The sequence below is a fragment of the Ciona intestinalis genome, unplaced genomic scaffold (genome assembly GCF_000224145.3).
Source record: "Ciona intestinalis unplaced genomic scaffold, KH HT001258.1, whole genome shotgun sequence".
Lineage (NCBI taxonomy): Eukaryota > Metazoa > Chordata > Ascidiacea > Phlebobranchia > Cionidae > Ciona > Ciona intestinalis.
The window spans coordinates 1-13,673 of record NW_004191579.1 but is presented as its reverse complement, the minus strand read 5'-3'; the positions used below and the strand labels follow the sequence as shown (position 1 = coordinate 13,673).

General features: G+C 40.4%; 5 protein-coding genes across 7 annotated transcripts in view; 2 read left to right on the top strand and 3 right to left on the bottom strand.

The window, feature by feature from the left end:
* LOC100185024 (spermatogenesis-defective protein 39 homolog) overlaps positions 1 to 2,103 on the top strand; it is a 2,951-nt gene extending 848 nt beyond the window's left edge. The window contains exons 4-12 of the mRNA XM_002128377.5: positions 132 to 277; positions 328 to 463; positions 546 to 759; positions 816 to 1,041; positions 1,093 to 1,190; positions 1,400 to 1,523; positions 1,574 to 1,663; positions 1,717 to 1,824; positions 1,970 to 2,103. Coding sequence (XP_002128413.1) covers positions 132 to 277; positions 328 to 463; positions 546 to 759; positions 816 to 1,041; positions 1,093 to 1,190; positions 1,400 to 1,523; positions 1,574 to 1,663; positions 1,717 to 1,824; positions 1,970 to 1,990 — 1,163 coding nt within the window. The 3' untranslated portion in view covers positions 1,991 to 2,103. The remainder of the gene's footprint in view (positions 1 to 131; positions 278 to 327; positions 464 to 545; positions 760 to 815; positions 1,042 to 1,092; positions 1,191 to 1,399; positions 1,524 to 1,573; positions 1,664 to 1,716; positions 1,825 to 1,969) is intronic.
* Positions 1,876 to 3,945, bottom strand: LOC100180306 (RNA pseudouridylate synthase domain-containing protein 2). Of its 3 annotated transcripts, XM_002128066.4 has the most exons (8): positions 3,829 to 3,945; positions 3,715 to 3,773; positions 3,418 to 3,663; positions 3,191 to 3,356; positions 2,986 to 3,136; positions 2,816 to 2,938; positions 2,558 to 2,765; positions 1,943 to 2,508 (listed from the first exon to the last, which is right to left on the bottom strand). In XM_002128066.4, the coding sequence occupies exons 1-8, from the start codon at positions 3,864 to 3,866 to the stop codon at positions 2,129 to 2,131; spliced, it is 1,371 nt and encodes a 456-aa protein (XP_002128102.1). In that variant the 5' UTR covers positions 3,867 to 3,945; the 3' UTR covers positions 1,943 to 2,128. The 3 variants fall into 3 exon arrangements, with proteins under 3 accessions (XP_018672860.1, XP_002128102.1, XP_018672859.1); XM_018817314.2 differs by having other exon boundaries at positions 3,715 to 3,853; XM_018817315.2 differs by lacking the exon at positions 2,816 to 2,938 and having other exon boundaries at positions 1,876 to 2,508; positions 3,715 to 3,853.
* On the bottom strand, positions 3,814 to 6,193 carry LOC113475741 (ATP-binding cassette sub-family B member 7, mitochondrial-like). Its single transcript, XM_026840424.1, has one exon. It carries the CDS (start codon positions 5,997 to 5,999, stop codon positions 3,984 to 3,986), a length of 2,016 nt encoding a protein of 671 aa, XP_026696225.1. The 5' UTR covers positions 6,000 to 6,193; the 3' UTR covers positions 3,814 to 3,983.
* Positions 6,194 to 7,239: 1,046 nt separating this feature from the next.
* On the bottom strand, positions 7,240 to 10,193 carry LOC100187411 (sodium-dependent proline transporter). Its single transcript, XM_002127917.3, has 15 exons — positions 10,013 to 10,193; positions 9,804 to 9,960; positions 9,618 to 9,749; positions 9,411 to 9,568; positions 9,232 to 9,350; positions 9,035 to 9,173; positions 8,851 to 8,985; positions 8,683 to 8,786; positions 8,499 to 8,623; positions 8,333 to 8,445; positions 8,151 to 8,282; positions 7,996 to 8,095; positions 7,827 to 7,942; positions 7,596 to 7,772; positions 7,240 to 7,539 (listed from the first exon to the last, which is right to left on the bottom strand). Exons 1-15 carry the CDS (start codon positions 10,028 to 10,030, stop codon positions 7,384 to 7,386), a joined length of 1,881 nt encoding a protein of 626 aa, XP_002127953.1. The 5' UTR covers positions 10,031 to 10,193; the 3' UTR covers positions 7,240 to 7,383.
* Positions 10,194 to 10,773: 580 nt separating this feature from the next.
* Positions 10,774 to 13,667, top strand: LOC100185829 (pre-mRNA-processing-splicing factor 8-like). The gene is made up of 14 exons (XM_009863778.2): positions 10,774 to 10,919; positions 10,984 to 11,145; positions 11,196 to 11,360; positions 11,414 to 11,555; positions 11,604 to 11,680; positions 11,733 to 11,945; positions 12,007 to 12,132; positions 12,183 to 12,288; positions 12,353 to 12,546; positions 12,603 to 12,722; positions 12,861 to 12,948; positions 13,001 to 13,222; positions 13,280 to 13,414; positions 13,467 to 13,667. The coding sequence occupies exons 1-14, from the start codon at positions 10,816 to 10,818 to the stop codon at positions 13,629 to 13,631; spliced, it is 2,019 nt and encodes a 672-aa protein (XP_009862080.2). The 5' UTR covers positions 10,774 to 10,815; the 3' UTR covers positions 13,632 to 13,667.
* Positions 13,668 to 13,673: the final 6 nt, after the last annotated feature.

Here is a 13,673-nt window from a genome sequence, read left to right as displayed (position 1 = left end):
CATTGGGGTGGGGGGTGTTATATATTACCATGTGTTATATTTTCCTGACAACCAAAACAATTAGTTGCATGTGGCTTACTCTACCGATCAGTTATATATTTATGTTTGGATGAAAAATAAATTAAATTTAGTTGTAAACGACAAGAAGAACAGCCCAACGACAACGGACATCGTTAAACTTGAGTCGGAGGTTGCAACTTTGCGGCGACAATTGACACAAGCAAAACGTGATCGTGCCGTGGCGCCTTCAAAGTCGGACACTTTACGCAGAATAATGGTTAGTGTGAGTGAATGGAATGTCATGCGTTGATAGAAATAATATTCCAGGTTGGTGAAGCTTGTTTATTGGAGTTGTACAAATCCAAGGAGGATAAATGTTCGTTACTCGATGCTGCCATTGAGCGTTTTGATGGGAACGCGATTGTTGCTGCCACGTTGTTTATGAGAGACACTTTAAAAAGAGGTCGTTGTTTAGGTTTTGCTTTGTATACATTTATCTACTACATTGTGTCAACCAATTATAAAGTTGGAAATATATTCACCAGATTTATTTAGCAAGGAATTAATGCGTCGAGGTGCAGCGGTGGATCACTACTGCGCTTATCTACGAGCAGCTGGGGAAGTTGATGAATTGCACGAAACATTGAGCGCTATCGGGCTCACAGAGGAAGCTGCCGTGTTAAAGTATCGCCAATGTTTAACCAATACGTCGTCAACCACACCTGAGATTCGTGCATCAGGTCTCAAGGACTGCATCAAGTAAACATAGAATGGCCATGTTTGTTGAAGTATAAACAACCTATATTTTGCTGCAGATATTATTTTGACTCTGACATCCGGTTGGCAAACGAAACGTCTGCAATTCAGGAACAAATCTCGTTAATGCGACGACAATCTGTTGTTGATGATGGGGACAAAGCATCACAAGCTAGTGGTCAAGTACCCGTGTTCAAGTCCCACCCAAGAAAGGAATGCATCACCCATAAATCTGTCGTCACAACTTTGTATTACTTCTGTTACTACCACTGGGGTGAAGCAGAGGTACCAAACCAATATTTATGTTTTTACTTTTTGCTGATAAAATCCATGCAGGGTTTACTGAGCAGTCCAACTTCATTGAGGAACGAACACAAAATCGCGGAAAAACAATTTGTTTTCACAGCGATCGCTGCGCTTTGTAAAATGAGAAGGTTTGTCACTACTTTGGTTTGCAACAACTTTGGTTTGTAATAACTTTGGTTTGCAATAACTTCGGTTTGCAACAACTTCGGTTTGCAACTACTTTGGTTTGCAATAACTTTGGTTTGCAATAACTTTGGTTTGCATTAACTTTGGTTTGCAATAACTTTGGTTTGCAACAACTTTGATTTGCAATAACTTTGGTTTGCCCCCATGACAGGTGGAGGGATTTGGAAAACCTTCTTACGACGCCGCGAACGTTGTTCAGGAATTCTCGGCTTCACGCGAACATTGGGTTTGATAAAGTGGTTGACGTGTTGAGCAAGAACCTTGCGCCCCCTGATGTAAGATGTTTATGTGGGTTATCTAAGTTTAGGTAACGTTGTTGTTACAGGCGTTGGCGAAATATTGTGCTGAGGTTGAAAGCGTGGACAAGAGGTTGGAGCTGTCGGTTCGATTAAAATGTCACAAAGTTGCGATTGATGTTTGTATGTTTTGGTTGATTGGGTTGGTTAATATTAACATTATGTTTAACAGACAATTATTCATCTACGAGATCGACAACAACTTATGTCGTATTTGGATCAAATTCCACAATCCAACCAACATATGCGGCAATATCTGACCAACAATGTTAGGTCACAGGTTCGTGGTGGATTGTTTTATTAAATTAAAAGTTTTATATATTCATATACATGGGTGGTTAGGTTTGTATTTGGATGATAATTTGGTGTGTTTATGTTTGTCATAGAAACAATATATCTGCAACAAACATTGATATATTTGGCAGGAAATTAAATGGAGAAACTGAGAAGTGTTCGTGCAATAAAACTTTAAAAAAAAGAATTTTATTCGAATTTTTTGGGGCGGCTTTTGTATCCTTGCATTCATTCAATAAAAACGTGATTGAATTTCCAAGCAGCAGCAAACGTGATGTATATTACCGCAGTCAGTTTGCCCATGCAGGCATGTTTGTTTTAAACTCCCAATCTGGCCCTTTGTAACTGAGCGCATGCAAATAAATAAACAAGGATTGCGGGTTAGGGTCGGGTAGTGGTTTGATACATTCAACGCATGACGGAGCGTATCGATCACCATCAACAGCCGGAGCCTCGCTCATGCTTGCCAAACTTTCTTTCATTATTTGCTTTTGTTCATCCTTCGTTTGAAGGAATTGTTTTGATATTTGATCGACCACTTCCCCCAACCCCCTCGTGCACCGGCCCACTTTGAACCTCTCCTCCCCCCACGCAGGATGGTTGTATATCGGGTCGTTTATTATCGGAAAGCCAAGATATTGAAGATGGACTCGGATCTGATGTGTTCGACCTGAAATCAACTTGTTGATAAAAGTTAACGACCCAAAGAAACATCCAACCTGTCTTAGGTTTGCACAAAACCACACTGTTTGTCCCGTCGTACGACATCCTTGTGAACCACGTGCTTGCTTCCTTACCCACCACCCCCTCTACCTTCCAAGCCACAGCGTAACCAAGTTTACGATTGAACAAACTTACGGGTTCGTTGCAAACAATATCGGTACTGGGGAACTCCCCAACTACCTTGCAAACATATTGTTTTTCCACCTGCAACGATAAATATGTGAATATATAAAGATAAATATTTTGGTTCAAACCTTTCTTTCCGATATTTCTTTGGCCACTTTGTGGGCAATATTTTTAGTTTTCCCAAAAATGACGATTCCTGAAGTAAGTCTATCAATTCTGTGGCAACCAAGCAAACCTTGGTATCCAAGGTCCTGGGATATAATATTAATATCTCACAAAATCAACCATAGCAACCAACCTTTGCTAAAATATAAACCAGGGAATTATTCCTAAACCTTCCGCATGGGTGAATGGGAATACTCGATGGTTTGTTTACAACCACATACTTTGAATTGTCTTCAATTATTTCAACTTTGGTGTCGAGCACGGGAGCTTCGTGGCGATGTAACCTATAAATATGGGAAATTAATGAACGAACAACAATCCATATAAACCAAGGTTACCTGGCGGATATCATATCATTATCGCGAAGTTTAACGTCCAATGAAACAACTGGTTTCAAGTTAACTTTAACCCCACCCTCCAAAACTGCGCGTTCGTAATGTTCGATTGGGTACAAACTAAACTCTGTGGTGTAAACCTCGCGTAGTGTCTTTCCCAACCAACGACCTATAAACCAACAATTAACATCAACATTCAACACCAACATTCAACACCAACCACGACTCACCTTTGCAAAAAGTATTGAAGTCAAAATAATACGGATGAACTTTACGAAAACCATTCTCAAAATAATATTCGGTTTCTTTGAAAATGTCTTTGTTTTGAAATAGAGGTTGCTTTGCGTATCGCATGTGGATCGGTAACTTTTGTTTCGATCGAAACGAATGATTCAATTTTTTTTCAACTTTTTCAACTTCAAGCTTTGTTCGTTTAGGGTCGATTATGACATCACATTCCAATTTCCGCTTTTCATCTGCAACCATTGTTTGTTATAACAATTAACATTGTGATGTCATAACAAAACCTTTGTCACTTGCACTCGACCGCAACATGGCAAAATTCCCCACAAATCCAAAATCTTTTCTAAATAAAAATGTTTTATTTTTTAACGAAGTCAACAACATAAAATATATTCCACCTTGTAATTAAAATTCTTTGCAATGAACCAACGTACATCAATAATCTATTATGTCACAATCGCTATTCTTCCTATCAATGTTAAGTTAACTATTTATTTTTACAATCATTATAAAATCATGCATAGATGAACTGCATAAAACTTTAAAAACAACTTTAACCGACAATTTTGTTTTGACTTTTCCATAGTTCGTAATACAATGAGTTTTTATCGCCCAATAATTGTTGATGCGTTCCACGCTCTGATACTTTCCCCTCGGCCAAAACATAAATCTCGTCGCAAGCCATGACCGTGGACAATCTATGCGCGATAAATATCGCCGTTTTGGTTTGTGTGACGCGCCTGATCGCACTCAGGATGTTTTCTTCTGTGATCGAGTCTAATGACGAAGTCGCTTCATCGTAAACAACCAGCGTCGGGTTCTTAAGAATCGCTCGAGCGATCGCGATCCGTTGTTTTTCACCCCCTGAAAGTTTCAACCCCCGTTCACCCACATGGGTCTTGTAACCATGGGGCATGTTGAGGATTGAATGATGGACGTCGGCCATCTTGGCTGCTTCAATTATCTCGGCTTCACTTGCTTTAAGGTTTCCGTATGATATATTATGATAAATTGTATCATGAAATAACACGGTATCTTGTGGTACAATACCAATATGTTGCCGCATACTTTCAAGGTTGACTTGTTTAATATCGTTGTCACCGATTAATATTCGACCTGATGCAGGATCATAGAAACGATATAACAACCTGACGATTGTCGATTTCCCACTGCCGCTTCCACCCACAATGCCAATACTTTGTCCGGGCTCGACAGCGAAATTAAGGTCGTTAAGAATTAGTTTGTCGCCCGTGTAACCAAAGGAAACGTTTTCAAACTTGATTGAAACATCGTTGGGTTGTAGATCAATCATGGGGGCTTGTGGAAGGTTGGTGATGGAAACTTTTTGTTCCATCAAACTGAACATGGATTGCATGTCAATCAATGATTGCTTGATGTCACGATAAACCGAACCGAGGAAATTTAAGGGGACTGAAAGTTGAAACAAAAGTCCGTTAACCATCACCAGATCACCAACTGTTAAACTGCCCGTTTGAATACCTTGAGCGGCAAGAAACATTATAGCTGTTAAACCGGCGCTAAATATGAATTGTTGTCCAAAGTTTAACAACGCAAGCGACATGTTGGTTTTAATATTTGCTTCTTCATAATTTGCTAAACATTTGTCGTATCTTTGCACTTCAAAATTTTCGTTGTTAAAATATTTCACGGTTTCATAATTTAGCAGCGAATCCACAGCCAAGTTCCCCATCTGGTTGTCGGATTTGTTCATTTGAATTCGATATTTTGTCCTCCACGCTGTAACACCAAGTGTCCATGTTGCATAGCTCGCTATGGTTGCCAGGGTAACAAATGCAAACTGACCTCCACATTTATACCAAAGGATCGAACTAACCAACGAGACCTCAAATATGGTTGGTACGATGTTAAACACAAGCGCACGAAAAAGGAAGTTGATTCCCCGAGTTCCACGGTCCACTGCTTTCGATACGGCCCCAGTTTGTCGGCTAAGATGAAACTTAAGGTCAAGGTTGTGAAGGTGAGCGAATAATTGGCGGGCAATATTTCGTATCGACCGTTGCGCGACCCTCGCAAATACTGCATCACGCAATTCGTTAAACAAAGCTGTCGTCATCCTGGCACCCCCATATGCGAGTATGAGGCAAAACACAGATGAAAACACGGCAGCGCTCGTGGTGCTTGTGTTCAATCCAACTTCACTTAACGCATCCACCGCGTACTTGAACAGGAACGGAACTTGGACGTTTAATAGTTTTGCGCTCACCAACAATGATAGTGACAAAACAACTCGTCTTCGAACTAAGGAATTATCTTTGGGCCAGATGTAGGACGACATAAACTTTAACAATTTCTTTGACCCCAATTCCACGGAGGCCCCCCCACCCACCACTGAGCTGGGACCCGGCATCTGCCGTCGGACACATTGTTTATTCAACAAACCAACAGATAGCATGGAAGACTTTTTAACGCTAGATGGATTTTGATGAGAACTTCCACTCCCGCTGAAACCAGCCAAGCATCTTATTGGACCAAACGTTCGTTTGAATATATTTAACTTATTGTAATTTGTCAACCTAACCAGCAGCATGATTAAAACTAACTACGAATCTGAGGATAAACACCAAACAACTGTGGGGTTTACGGAGGACGTTTGTTTACATGCGTCCTGCTGCCGACTATGACGTCACAAAGACACCGCTACAATTCATTACGTCACAATCACCTATTTCATAGAGATAATATATTATGTTGTACAATAGAAATTTAATTACATTGTCGCCTTTTACACGTTATTTCGATTTTGTGTCATAGCTGGGGGTGCACATTACAGAATAATTAGGTATTCTAGGATATCCTAGAATACTTTATTTCGAATCTAGAATTTCGAATCTTTTTATATTTATAGGAAAAACTAATTTTACCCACAAAAGTCAGTTTATTGACTCTTTTATATCATCCTTGTTGGATCATCAGCTGTAAAATGATCAAATTGGGTAGTTTTTGCATCATGAAACGTATAGCAGGCTATAAAAAGACGTTGCGAAACGTTTACTCTCGAAAGTCCCACAAACACAAAAATATTTCACGGATTCGAAATTCTGTAATGTGCATCCCTAGTCATAACATAGGTAATGTTATCTACCGGTTCTACTATTTTTATGTGTCTACATTTATTTGTTTAGCTAAAGGTTTTATTCGCGAGGTGGCGCTTATGCTTTGGCTCGGCTTTGCGTGCGAGTTTCACGATCCATCTTTTAACACAGGTAGTATACGAAGGTTAACCACAATAATAAAGCGACTCCTGTGGTTCGCATGTCACGTTGATTAACGACGCCTAACGGGATAAATAATAATGAGTGTTGTTGCTTGGTTACTATTAATGTAACGGTGTTGTTCATTTGAATCCGATGACGATTCATGTATTCTTATTCTGCTGGACCTAATGTTGCCAGCTATTTTTAGTCAGTCACTACTATAGTGCAGTTTGCATGTCTTTAAAACATCTACAAGCAATGTAGCAGATTGCACACTACGGCTCTATCAGTACACTAGCTGCTACACTTCTGCACCAGCAAAATGTTTGGCACCAGGCATATATGTTCCTTTCCTGTTATAGGTACTTGGTAACACTAATGTTCCTCATGCGTTGATGATATGATGCATTGCAAGTGCCTCGGATTCAGTCCAAAATATATTGAAGAGTTTCATCTTTTTGACGAATTTTAGGCCAAAATGAATGTAACTTGTATTTTCACGTTGCGGGCAATACATCGTGTGCCCGCTTACGTGTAAACGTAACTTTGGGAGCGATTATATGTTACCGCAGAGTTGCTTTCGTTAATGTTTTATTTGCTCAAACTCTTTACTGCACTGGACATATACATTTTGTTAGTTGGTTAGTATAATGTTAATATTAGATCTAATATAAGAATACGCATTAACATTGCTATCACACGTTGTTAGTTGGTTATTTACAAAGAAATTGGGAAGGGATCGGGTATTTTGTCGTCCACGTCTTGACCATAACCTTGCTTCGCGTTTAACCCGCCAATGGGAACAGCACCATGGACAGGGTCGTATGCGATGCTACGATCCTGTGGTCCCCACTTCGCTTCAGGCTTGAATAACTGTAATATACGTCACGGTGTTACGTTACACATCCTCACGCATGGCTGCACAATACCTTAGCAATATCCTCGCCTTTGTACCAAGCATATGATGCTCTGTATATCATGTATAGAGGAACCACCGCCGCTACTGTTAAACTCATGCACATCCCGAGGTTGTCCGCCCACTTGGGGTAAACCACGTTGTTTAAGGATATCGGGCTGTAGTTGACGATCGAAAATATTGAGATAAACTATAAAGAAGCAATCGGTTATTTTATGGATAAACCACATTGCTGTGTACTTACGAATAGCAGTGCTGGACTGATCAACATCCAGTTAATGCGGTAATACCAGTTGGGTTCGTGACCCAACATGAGTTTCATGTCCTTGTTGAATCTCCATGGGTGGGTAAAGAAATGTCCTGCACCAAGTTAGCATTAGCGATTGCAAGTCGGATAAATATTGTTGGCTTACCGTAACCATATGTTACCGCAAGGCAAAGGAAGATTGTTAGAAAGTAAAGGCCGTAATACGCGCTGTACCAGTTGTATAAGTTGAACCAGTGGAAGCCACCCTGATGATGAAAATATAATTAAAATACTGCGCAATAAGCAAAGAATGCCTATTACTTCAGTAACCAGAAGCAACCCAAGTAAGAAACAAATCCCGCAAATTAAGGCTGTCAATTTGGACTTGTGGTCGCGAAGGTAATGCGGGAATTCGTCGCTGAGTCCGGTGATTACGGTCTCCGCCATCGCAAACTAAAAACATTGGTTTAATTCAAAGTTTGGGGGGGGGGTTGGGGTCGAACCTGGCTGTCGAGGCCCAGAGTGATCAGCATGAAGAAAAACAAGATCGACCAAAGTTGTGGCGCTGGAAGTAACGCGACGGCTTCCGGGTATGCAATGAAAGCCAAGCCTGGACCTGAGGGGTTGGTGTTATTAACTAATGTTAGAGGTTAAGGAATCGAGGCTTACCTTGGTCGACTACCTGGTCCACATTAAGATTAAGTTTGAACGCCATGTGGCCAATCACCGAGAATATGACGAACCCGGCGAAGATGCTTGTACCACAGTTACCAAGGGCAACGATTAATGTGTCTCTGTATAAATATTTATAAGTTGCAAATATATTTATATTATATACCGATATGTGTGATACCTGTATATATTCTGCGAGAATCTATTATAAGAGGCAAACGTCAACAAACCGCCGAACGAAATTCCCAAAGAATAAAATATTTGAGTTGCTGCTTGGCTCCACACCTGGTGTAATAATAATATTGAAATTCCCCAACATTGCATCGTGACTAAGCTAAATGTTGTTTACTTTCGAATCCTTCAACCGTTCCCATTGAGGCGTGACGTAGAACTTGATGCCTTCTCCAGCGCCATCTAGCGTGACACCTCTGATGAGTAGAATAAACAGAATGAGATAGGGGAAAGTGGCGGTGAAATAGACGACCTGGGGTGGATGGTTGTTAGTATTGATGTTAATGTTGGTTTAATTCAACCTTTCCCGATGATTTAACTCCTTTCATCAAACAGAAAAACACGACCAACCACGACAACAACAAACATAGACACAAATCCCACAACACTGGTCCTGGATCGCCGATGCCAGAGCTTCTATCGATGCGAAGAACTCGATATCTGTGGAAACATCGCAAGTTTTATTTATAGTTGGGTGAACTTTGTTTCGCCTATTCACTTCCAGTATTCCTCGCTTGGACTGACACGTTTTATAGCGGTGACTTTCATTGTGACGTTGACAGGAGACATTGTCGCGTTCATTGTGCAATTGTTGGTGCAGTTTAACATCGTTGTTGGCTGTGGGGTGGATTGTTAAGTAATCATGGATAAGTATTACACCCCACCCCCCTAACTCACCGTTCCACATTGAGCTTCCTTGTTCCACCATTGATCGCATAATGTCCACGGGAGGACGCTAGTGAACGACGCGAACATATAGTAGAACGCGTACGCGATTATGACGTTGTAGTATATTATGACGAAAAATGAGACGAGTAACATCCCGAAGCCGATCCCTGTAAGATAATACGTCAGTATGACGTCACACAGCATGTGGTTACCAACCTTTGAACATTGGGCTTGCTCGCCACGCGGTGATGGCGCCGTAACCAGAGAACTGACCGAATCCTAACTCAATCAAAAACAAAGGAATTCCACAAAACGTCAGCATTATAATATATGGGATGAGAAAAGCACCTGCGGTATTAGTTTACACGGTAAGAAGAGATATTATATTTACACCGTACTAACCTCCTCCACTCTGGTATGCAAGGTAAGGAAACCTCCATACGTTGCCCAACCCAACACAATATCCGATGCATGAAAGTAGAAACTCCACCTGACTGCCCCACATCCCACGCTTCTCTCTATCGCCCTCTACTTGACGATCGATCGCAGCTTTGGAATCCTAGTCAAACATTTCGTTTTACCTTTGCAAATTAAGTAAACAAAGAACTCACTGATTTGGTATCCGCCATTTTAATAACTTGGATCCGAGTTGAAAACGTCTCGGAATAAAGTCGACTTAATTACTCAACCTTAAATGAGAAATAAATTACACTCTTTTTACTTCCCCCTTTTGATTATTTTATCCCTTATATGGCCCCAGTCGCTCCTAATCCACCAGCCTTTCAAGTGACGCCTCCTTCAATACTGCAGCATTCGTCACGCCTACTTTGCAGTTTTTTTTCCTCGCCCCAACCCGCTTCAGCGACCATGCGTGCCTGGATTGTCACTCCGGTTATTTTCAACAGCAAAGTTACAACAGCCGGTCCCAAATAAGATGACGTAACTATTCTCTTGGCCTTATTAACAAGAGGACTGATTGACGTTTTGTCAAGAAATGTCAATAAAATTTACACCAAATCGCCACCGTTTATGTTATTCCAACATTTATAAATAGAAAGTTGAATAAATTTGTAAACTGTTAGGAGTAACGTTTCCAATATATTTGTAATTGCATGTTGCTTTCGAAATAGAAAGCTCATATTTATATACAAGTGATTATTTACAAGATAGCTTGTTAAATTTGTCCCCAATTATTTGTACCTAGATCCCATCCGATTTAAAGAGGCGCATTTCGTATTTAGTTCGATTTTCGTTTCAGCCGCGTTGTTGTTTCTATAATGTAAAGTTGTGGAGCAATTTATTAATCGATGTTGGATAATCTATTTTACCTCATGCTTGCTAGCACAGTAACGTAGTATAACCCTAGTTATTATTTGCAGCCCTATTGTTTTTAATAGTTGTAGGAATATCAAATATGGATCTCGGATTTGGTTTACCGCCCGGCATACATCAGCATGGTGTGGGCGCCATACATGCGAGTGGCATTAGTCAAGAAATGTTGCAGGAAAAAGCAAGAAAGTTAGTTGGTTATAACTAAAACATTGAAAGTATATTTAAATATACGTTTATATTATATATATAGATGGCAACAGCTACAAAGCAAACGTTATGCTGAGAAACGAAAGTTTGGTTTCGTTGATCCTCAAAAGGAGGACATGCCGCCCGAGCATGTCCGGAAGATTATCAAGAACCACGGTGATATGACGAACCGGAAGTTTCGGCACGATAAGCGGGTTTATTTAGGGTAGGTATGTGATGTCTATGTTGATTTGGTGCTTATGTTTGTTGCTGCAGTGCATTGAAGTATATGCCACATGCCGTGTTAAAACTTATGGAGAATATGCCGATGCCTTGGGAACAGATTCGTGATGTACAGGTGATATATCATATCACGGGAGCTATCACGTTCGTGAATGAGATACCTTGGGTCATCGAACCAGCGTATATTGCACAGTGGGGGTGAGTGTTTGGTTAGTTCATGTTGTTATGATGATCAATGTTCATTGTTGTAGAACAATGTGGATTATGATGAGACGAGAGAAACGAGATCGTCGACATTTTAAAAGGATGAGGTTTCCACCGTTTGATGATGAGGAACCGCCTCTTGATTACGCCGACAATATACTTGACGTTGAACCACTGGAACCTATTCAGGTACAATGCGTTTATTCAAATCCATGAATTACAAAATAAACTTTTCAGATGGAGCTTGACCCTGACGAGGATGCGGCCGTGATTGATTGGTTTTATGACAACAAGCCTTTGCAAGATGATTCAAAGTGAGTTTCAATGTAAATATTCGGGTTCAATTAATAAACCATGTGTGTTTAGATTTGTGAATGGACCAACATATCGTAAATGGCATCTTACTCTACCCCAACTATCAGCGTTGTACAGAATGGCCAATCAACTTATAACTGACCTGGTTGACGACAATTACTTTTATCTGTTTGATTTAAAAGCTTTCTTCACATCGAAAGCTCTCAACCAAGCGATTCCTGGAGGCCCTAAGTTCGAACCTTTGATTCGCGACAACACGTTAATGTGAGCCAATAATGGTTGATATTGTTCCGATTATGATGTCATAAGTACGTTGTGTTTACAGGGACGAGGATTGGAACGAATTCAACGACATTAACAAAATTATAATTCGGCAACAGATCAGAACGGAATATAAAATAGCTTTCCCATATCTTTACAACAACCTTCCAAAGTTTGTTCATTTGGCTTGGTGAGTATAATGGTAGCATAATGGTATCATTGTTAACTGTATCTAACCAGGTACCACACACCAAATGTTGTGTTTATTAAAACTGAAGACCCGGACCTCCCTGCGTATTACTTTGATCCAATCATTAACCCGATATCACACAGGCATGGTGTTAAGGTATGTGGGGGGGTGGTAGTTTGTGGTTGTTGAAATAATTTGTGTTTGATTGTTTTCTTTACAGTCAGTAGAGTCTGGTCTTGAAGAAGATGTTGAATCGCTTGAACTTCCTGAATACGTTCAACCACTCCTGCAAGAAACTCCACTTTATTCGGATAATACAGCAAATGGAATCGCACTGTTGTGGGCGCCACGCCCCTTTAATTTACGATCATCGCGTACAAGACGTGCAGTTGACGTTCCTCTCGTTAAAACTTGGTTTGTATTCTGTGTATGGCTTGGTATGTTTAACATGATGTGCCATCTTACCCCAGGTACCGAGAACATTGCCCCGCAGGGCAACCCGTGAAAGTTCGGGTATCTTACCAGAAGTTGCTCAAATGTTACGTGTTGAATGCTTTGAAACAGCGACCACCGAAGCCACAAAAGAAAAGGTTTGGGATGTTTAATTCAAAGGTCTTGCAGCTTAATTTGATCCATTCCGAGATTACATCATGTCCAAATTAGGATTCATTTTAACCAAGACTTCATCTGGTGTAAAATTATATTGATCTGTCTGTAATAAATTTTAGATATTTGTTCCGATCCTTCAAAGCAACAAAGTTTTTCCAATCAACAAAACTTGATTGGGTAGAAGTTGGTCTGCAGGTCACGCGACAGGTTGGTAAGGTTGTGGGTTTAAACAAACAAGTAATGTTGATGTTGTTTACAGGGTTACAACATGCTTAACTTGTTAATTCACCGAAAGAATCTTAACTATCTCCATCTTGATTATAATTTTAATTTAAAACCTGTCAAAACATTGACAACTAAAGAACGAAAAAAGTCAAGATTCGGAAACGCTTTTCATTTGTGTCGAGAAGTTTTACGATTGTCCAAACTTGTTGTTGACAGTCATGTGCAGTACAGGCTCGGTAATGTCGACGCTTTCCAGGTTTGTTATTTAATTGAATAATGAGTAATCCAAATAATTCAACATAATAAATTCCAGCTTGCGGATGGTTTACAATATGTGTTCGCGCATGTCGGCCAACTCACAGGAATGTACCGATATAAATATAAACTCATGCGGCAGATCAGGATGTGTAAGGATTTGAAGCATGTTATCTACTATAGGTTCAACACGGTGAGTTTTTATTGATTTGTTTTTAAACCAAACTTAAAACTATGAACCGCAGGGTCCGGTGGGTAAAGGACCAGGGTGCGGGATATGGGCCCCGGGGTGGAGGGTGTGGATATTCTTTATGAGGGGAATCACGCCCTTGTTGGAACGATGGTTGGGAAACTTACTCGCTCGTCAGTTTGAAGGACGGCATTCAAAGGTTGGGTGTTATATAATATAGTGTTGGGTGATGCGTTGTTTATTACTGTTAACCACACCAAAC

Coding starts and splice junctions, on each gene's coding strand:
- LOC100180306 (XM_018817314.2), bottom strand. CDS start 3,814: ATGTTGTTGACTTCGTTAAAAAATAAAACATTTTTATTTAGAAAAGAT. Junction 3,137..3,190: donor AATGATATGATATCCGCCAG/GTAACCTTGGTT, acceptor CCATATTTATAG/GTTACATCGCCACGAAGCTC. Junction 2,509..2,557: donor TTTGTGCAAACCTAAGACAG/GTTGGATGTTTC, acceptor AGTTGATTTCAG/GTCGAACACATCAGATCCGA.
- LOC113475741 (XM_026840424.1), bottom strand. CDS start 5,999: ATGCTGCTGGTTAGGTTGACAAATTACAATAAGTTAAATATATTCAAA.
- LOC100187411 (XM_002127917.3), bottom strand. Junction 9,750..9,803: donor TGCATACCAGAGTGGAGGAG/GTTAGTACGGTG, acceptor CTAATACCGCAG/GTGCTTTTCTCATCCCATAT. Junction 8,096..8,150: donor GGTTGCTTCTGGTTACTGAA/GTAATAGGCATT, acceptor TTTCATCATCAG/GGTGGCTTCCACTGGTTCAA.
- LOC100185829 (XM_009863778.2), top strand. CDS start 10,816: ATGGATCTCGGATTTGGTTTACCGCCCGGCATACATCAGCATGGTGTG. Junction 11,946..12,006: donor ATTCGCGACAACACGTTAAT/GTGAGCCAATAA, acceptor TTGTGTTTACAG/GGACGAGGATTGGAACGAAT. Junction 13,415..13,466: donor TCTACTATAGGTTCAACACG/GTGAGTTTTTAT, acceptor TATGAACCGCAG/GGTCCGGTGGGTAAAGGACC.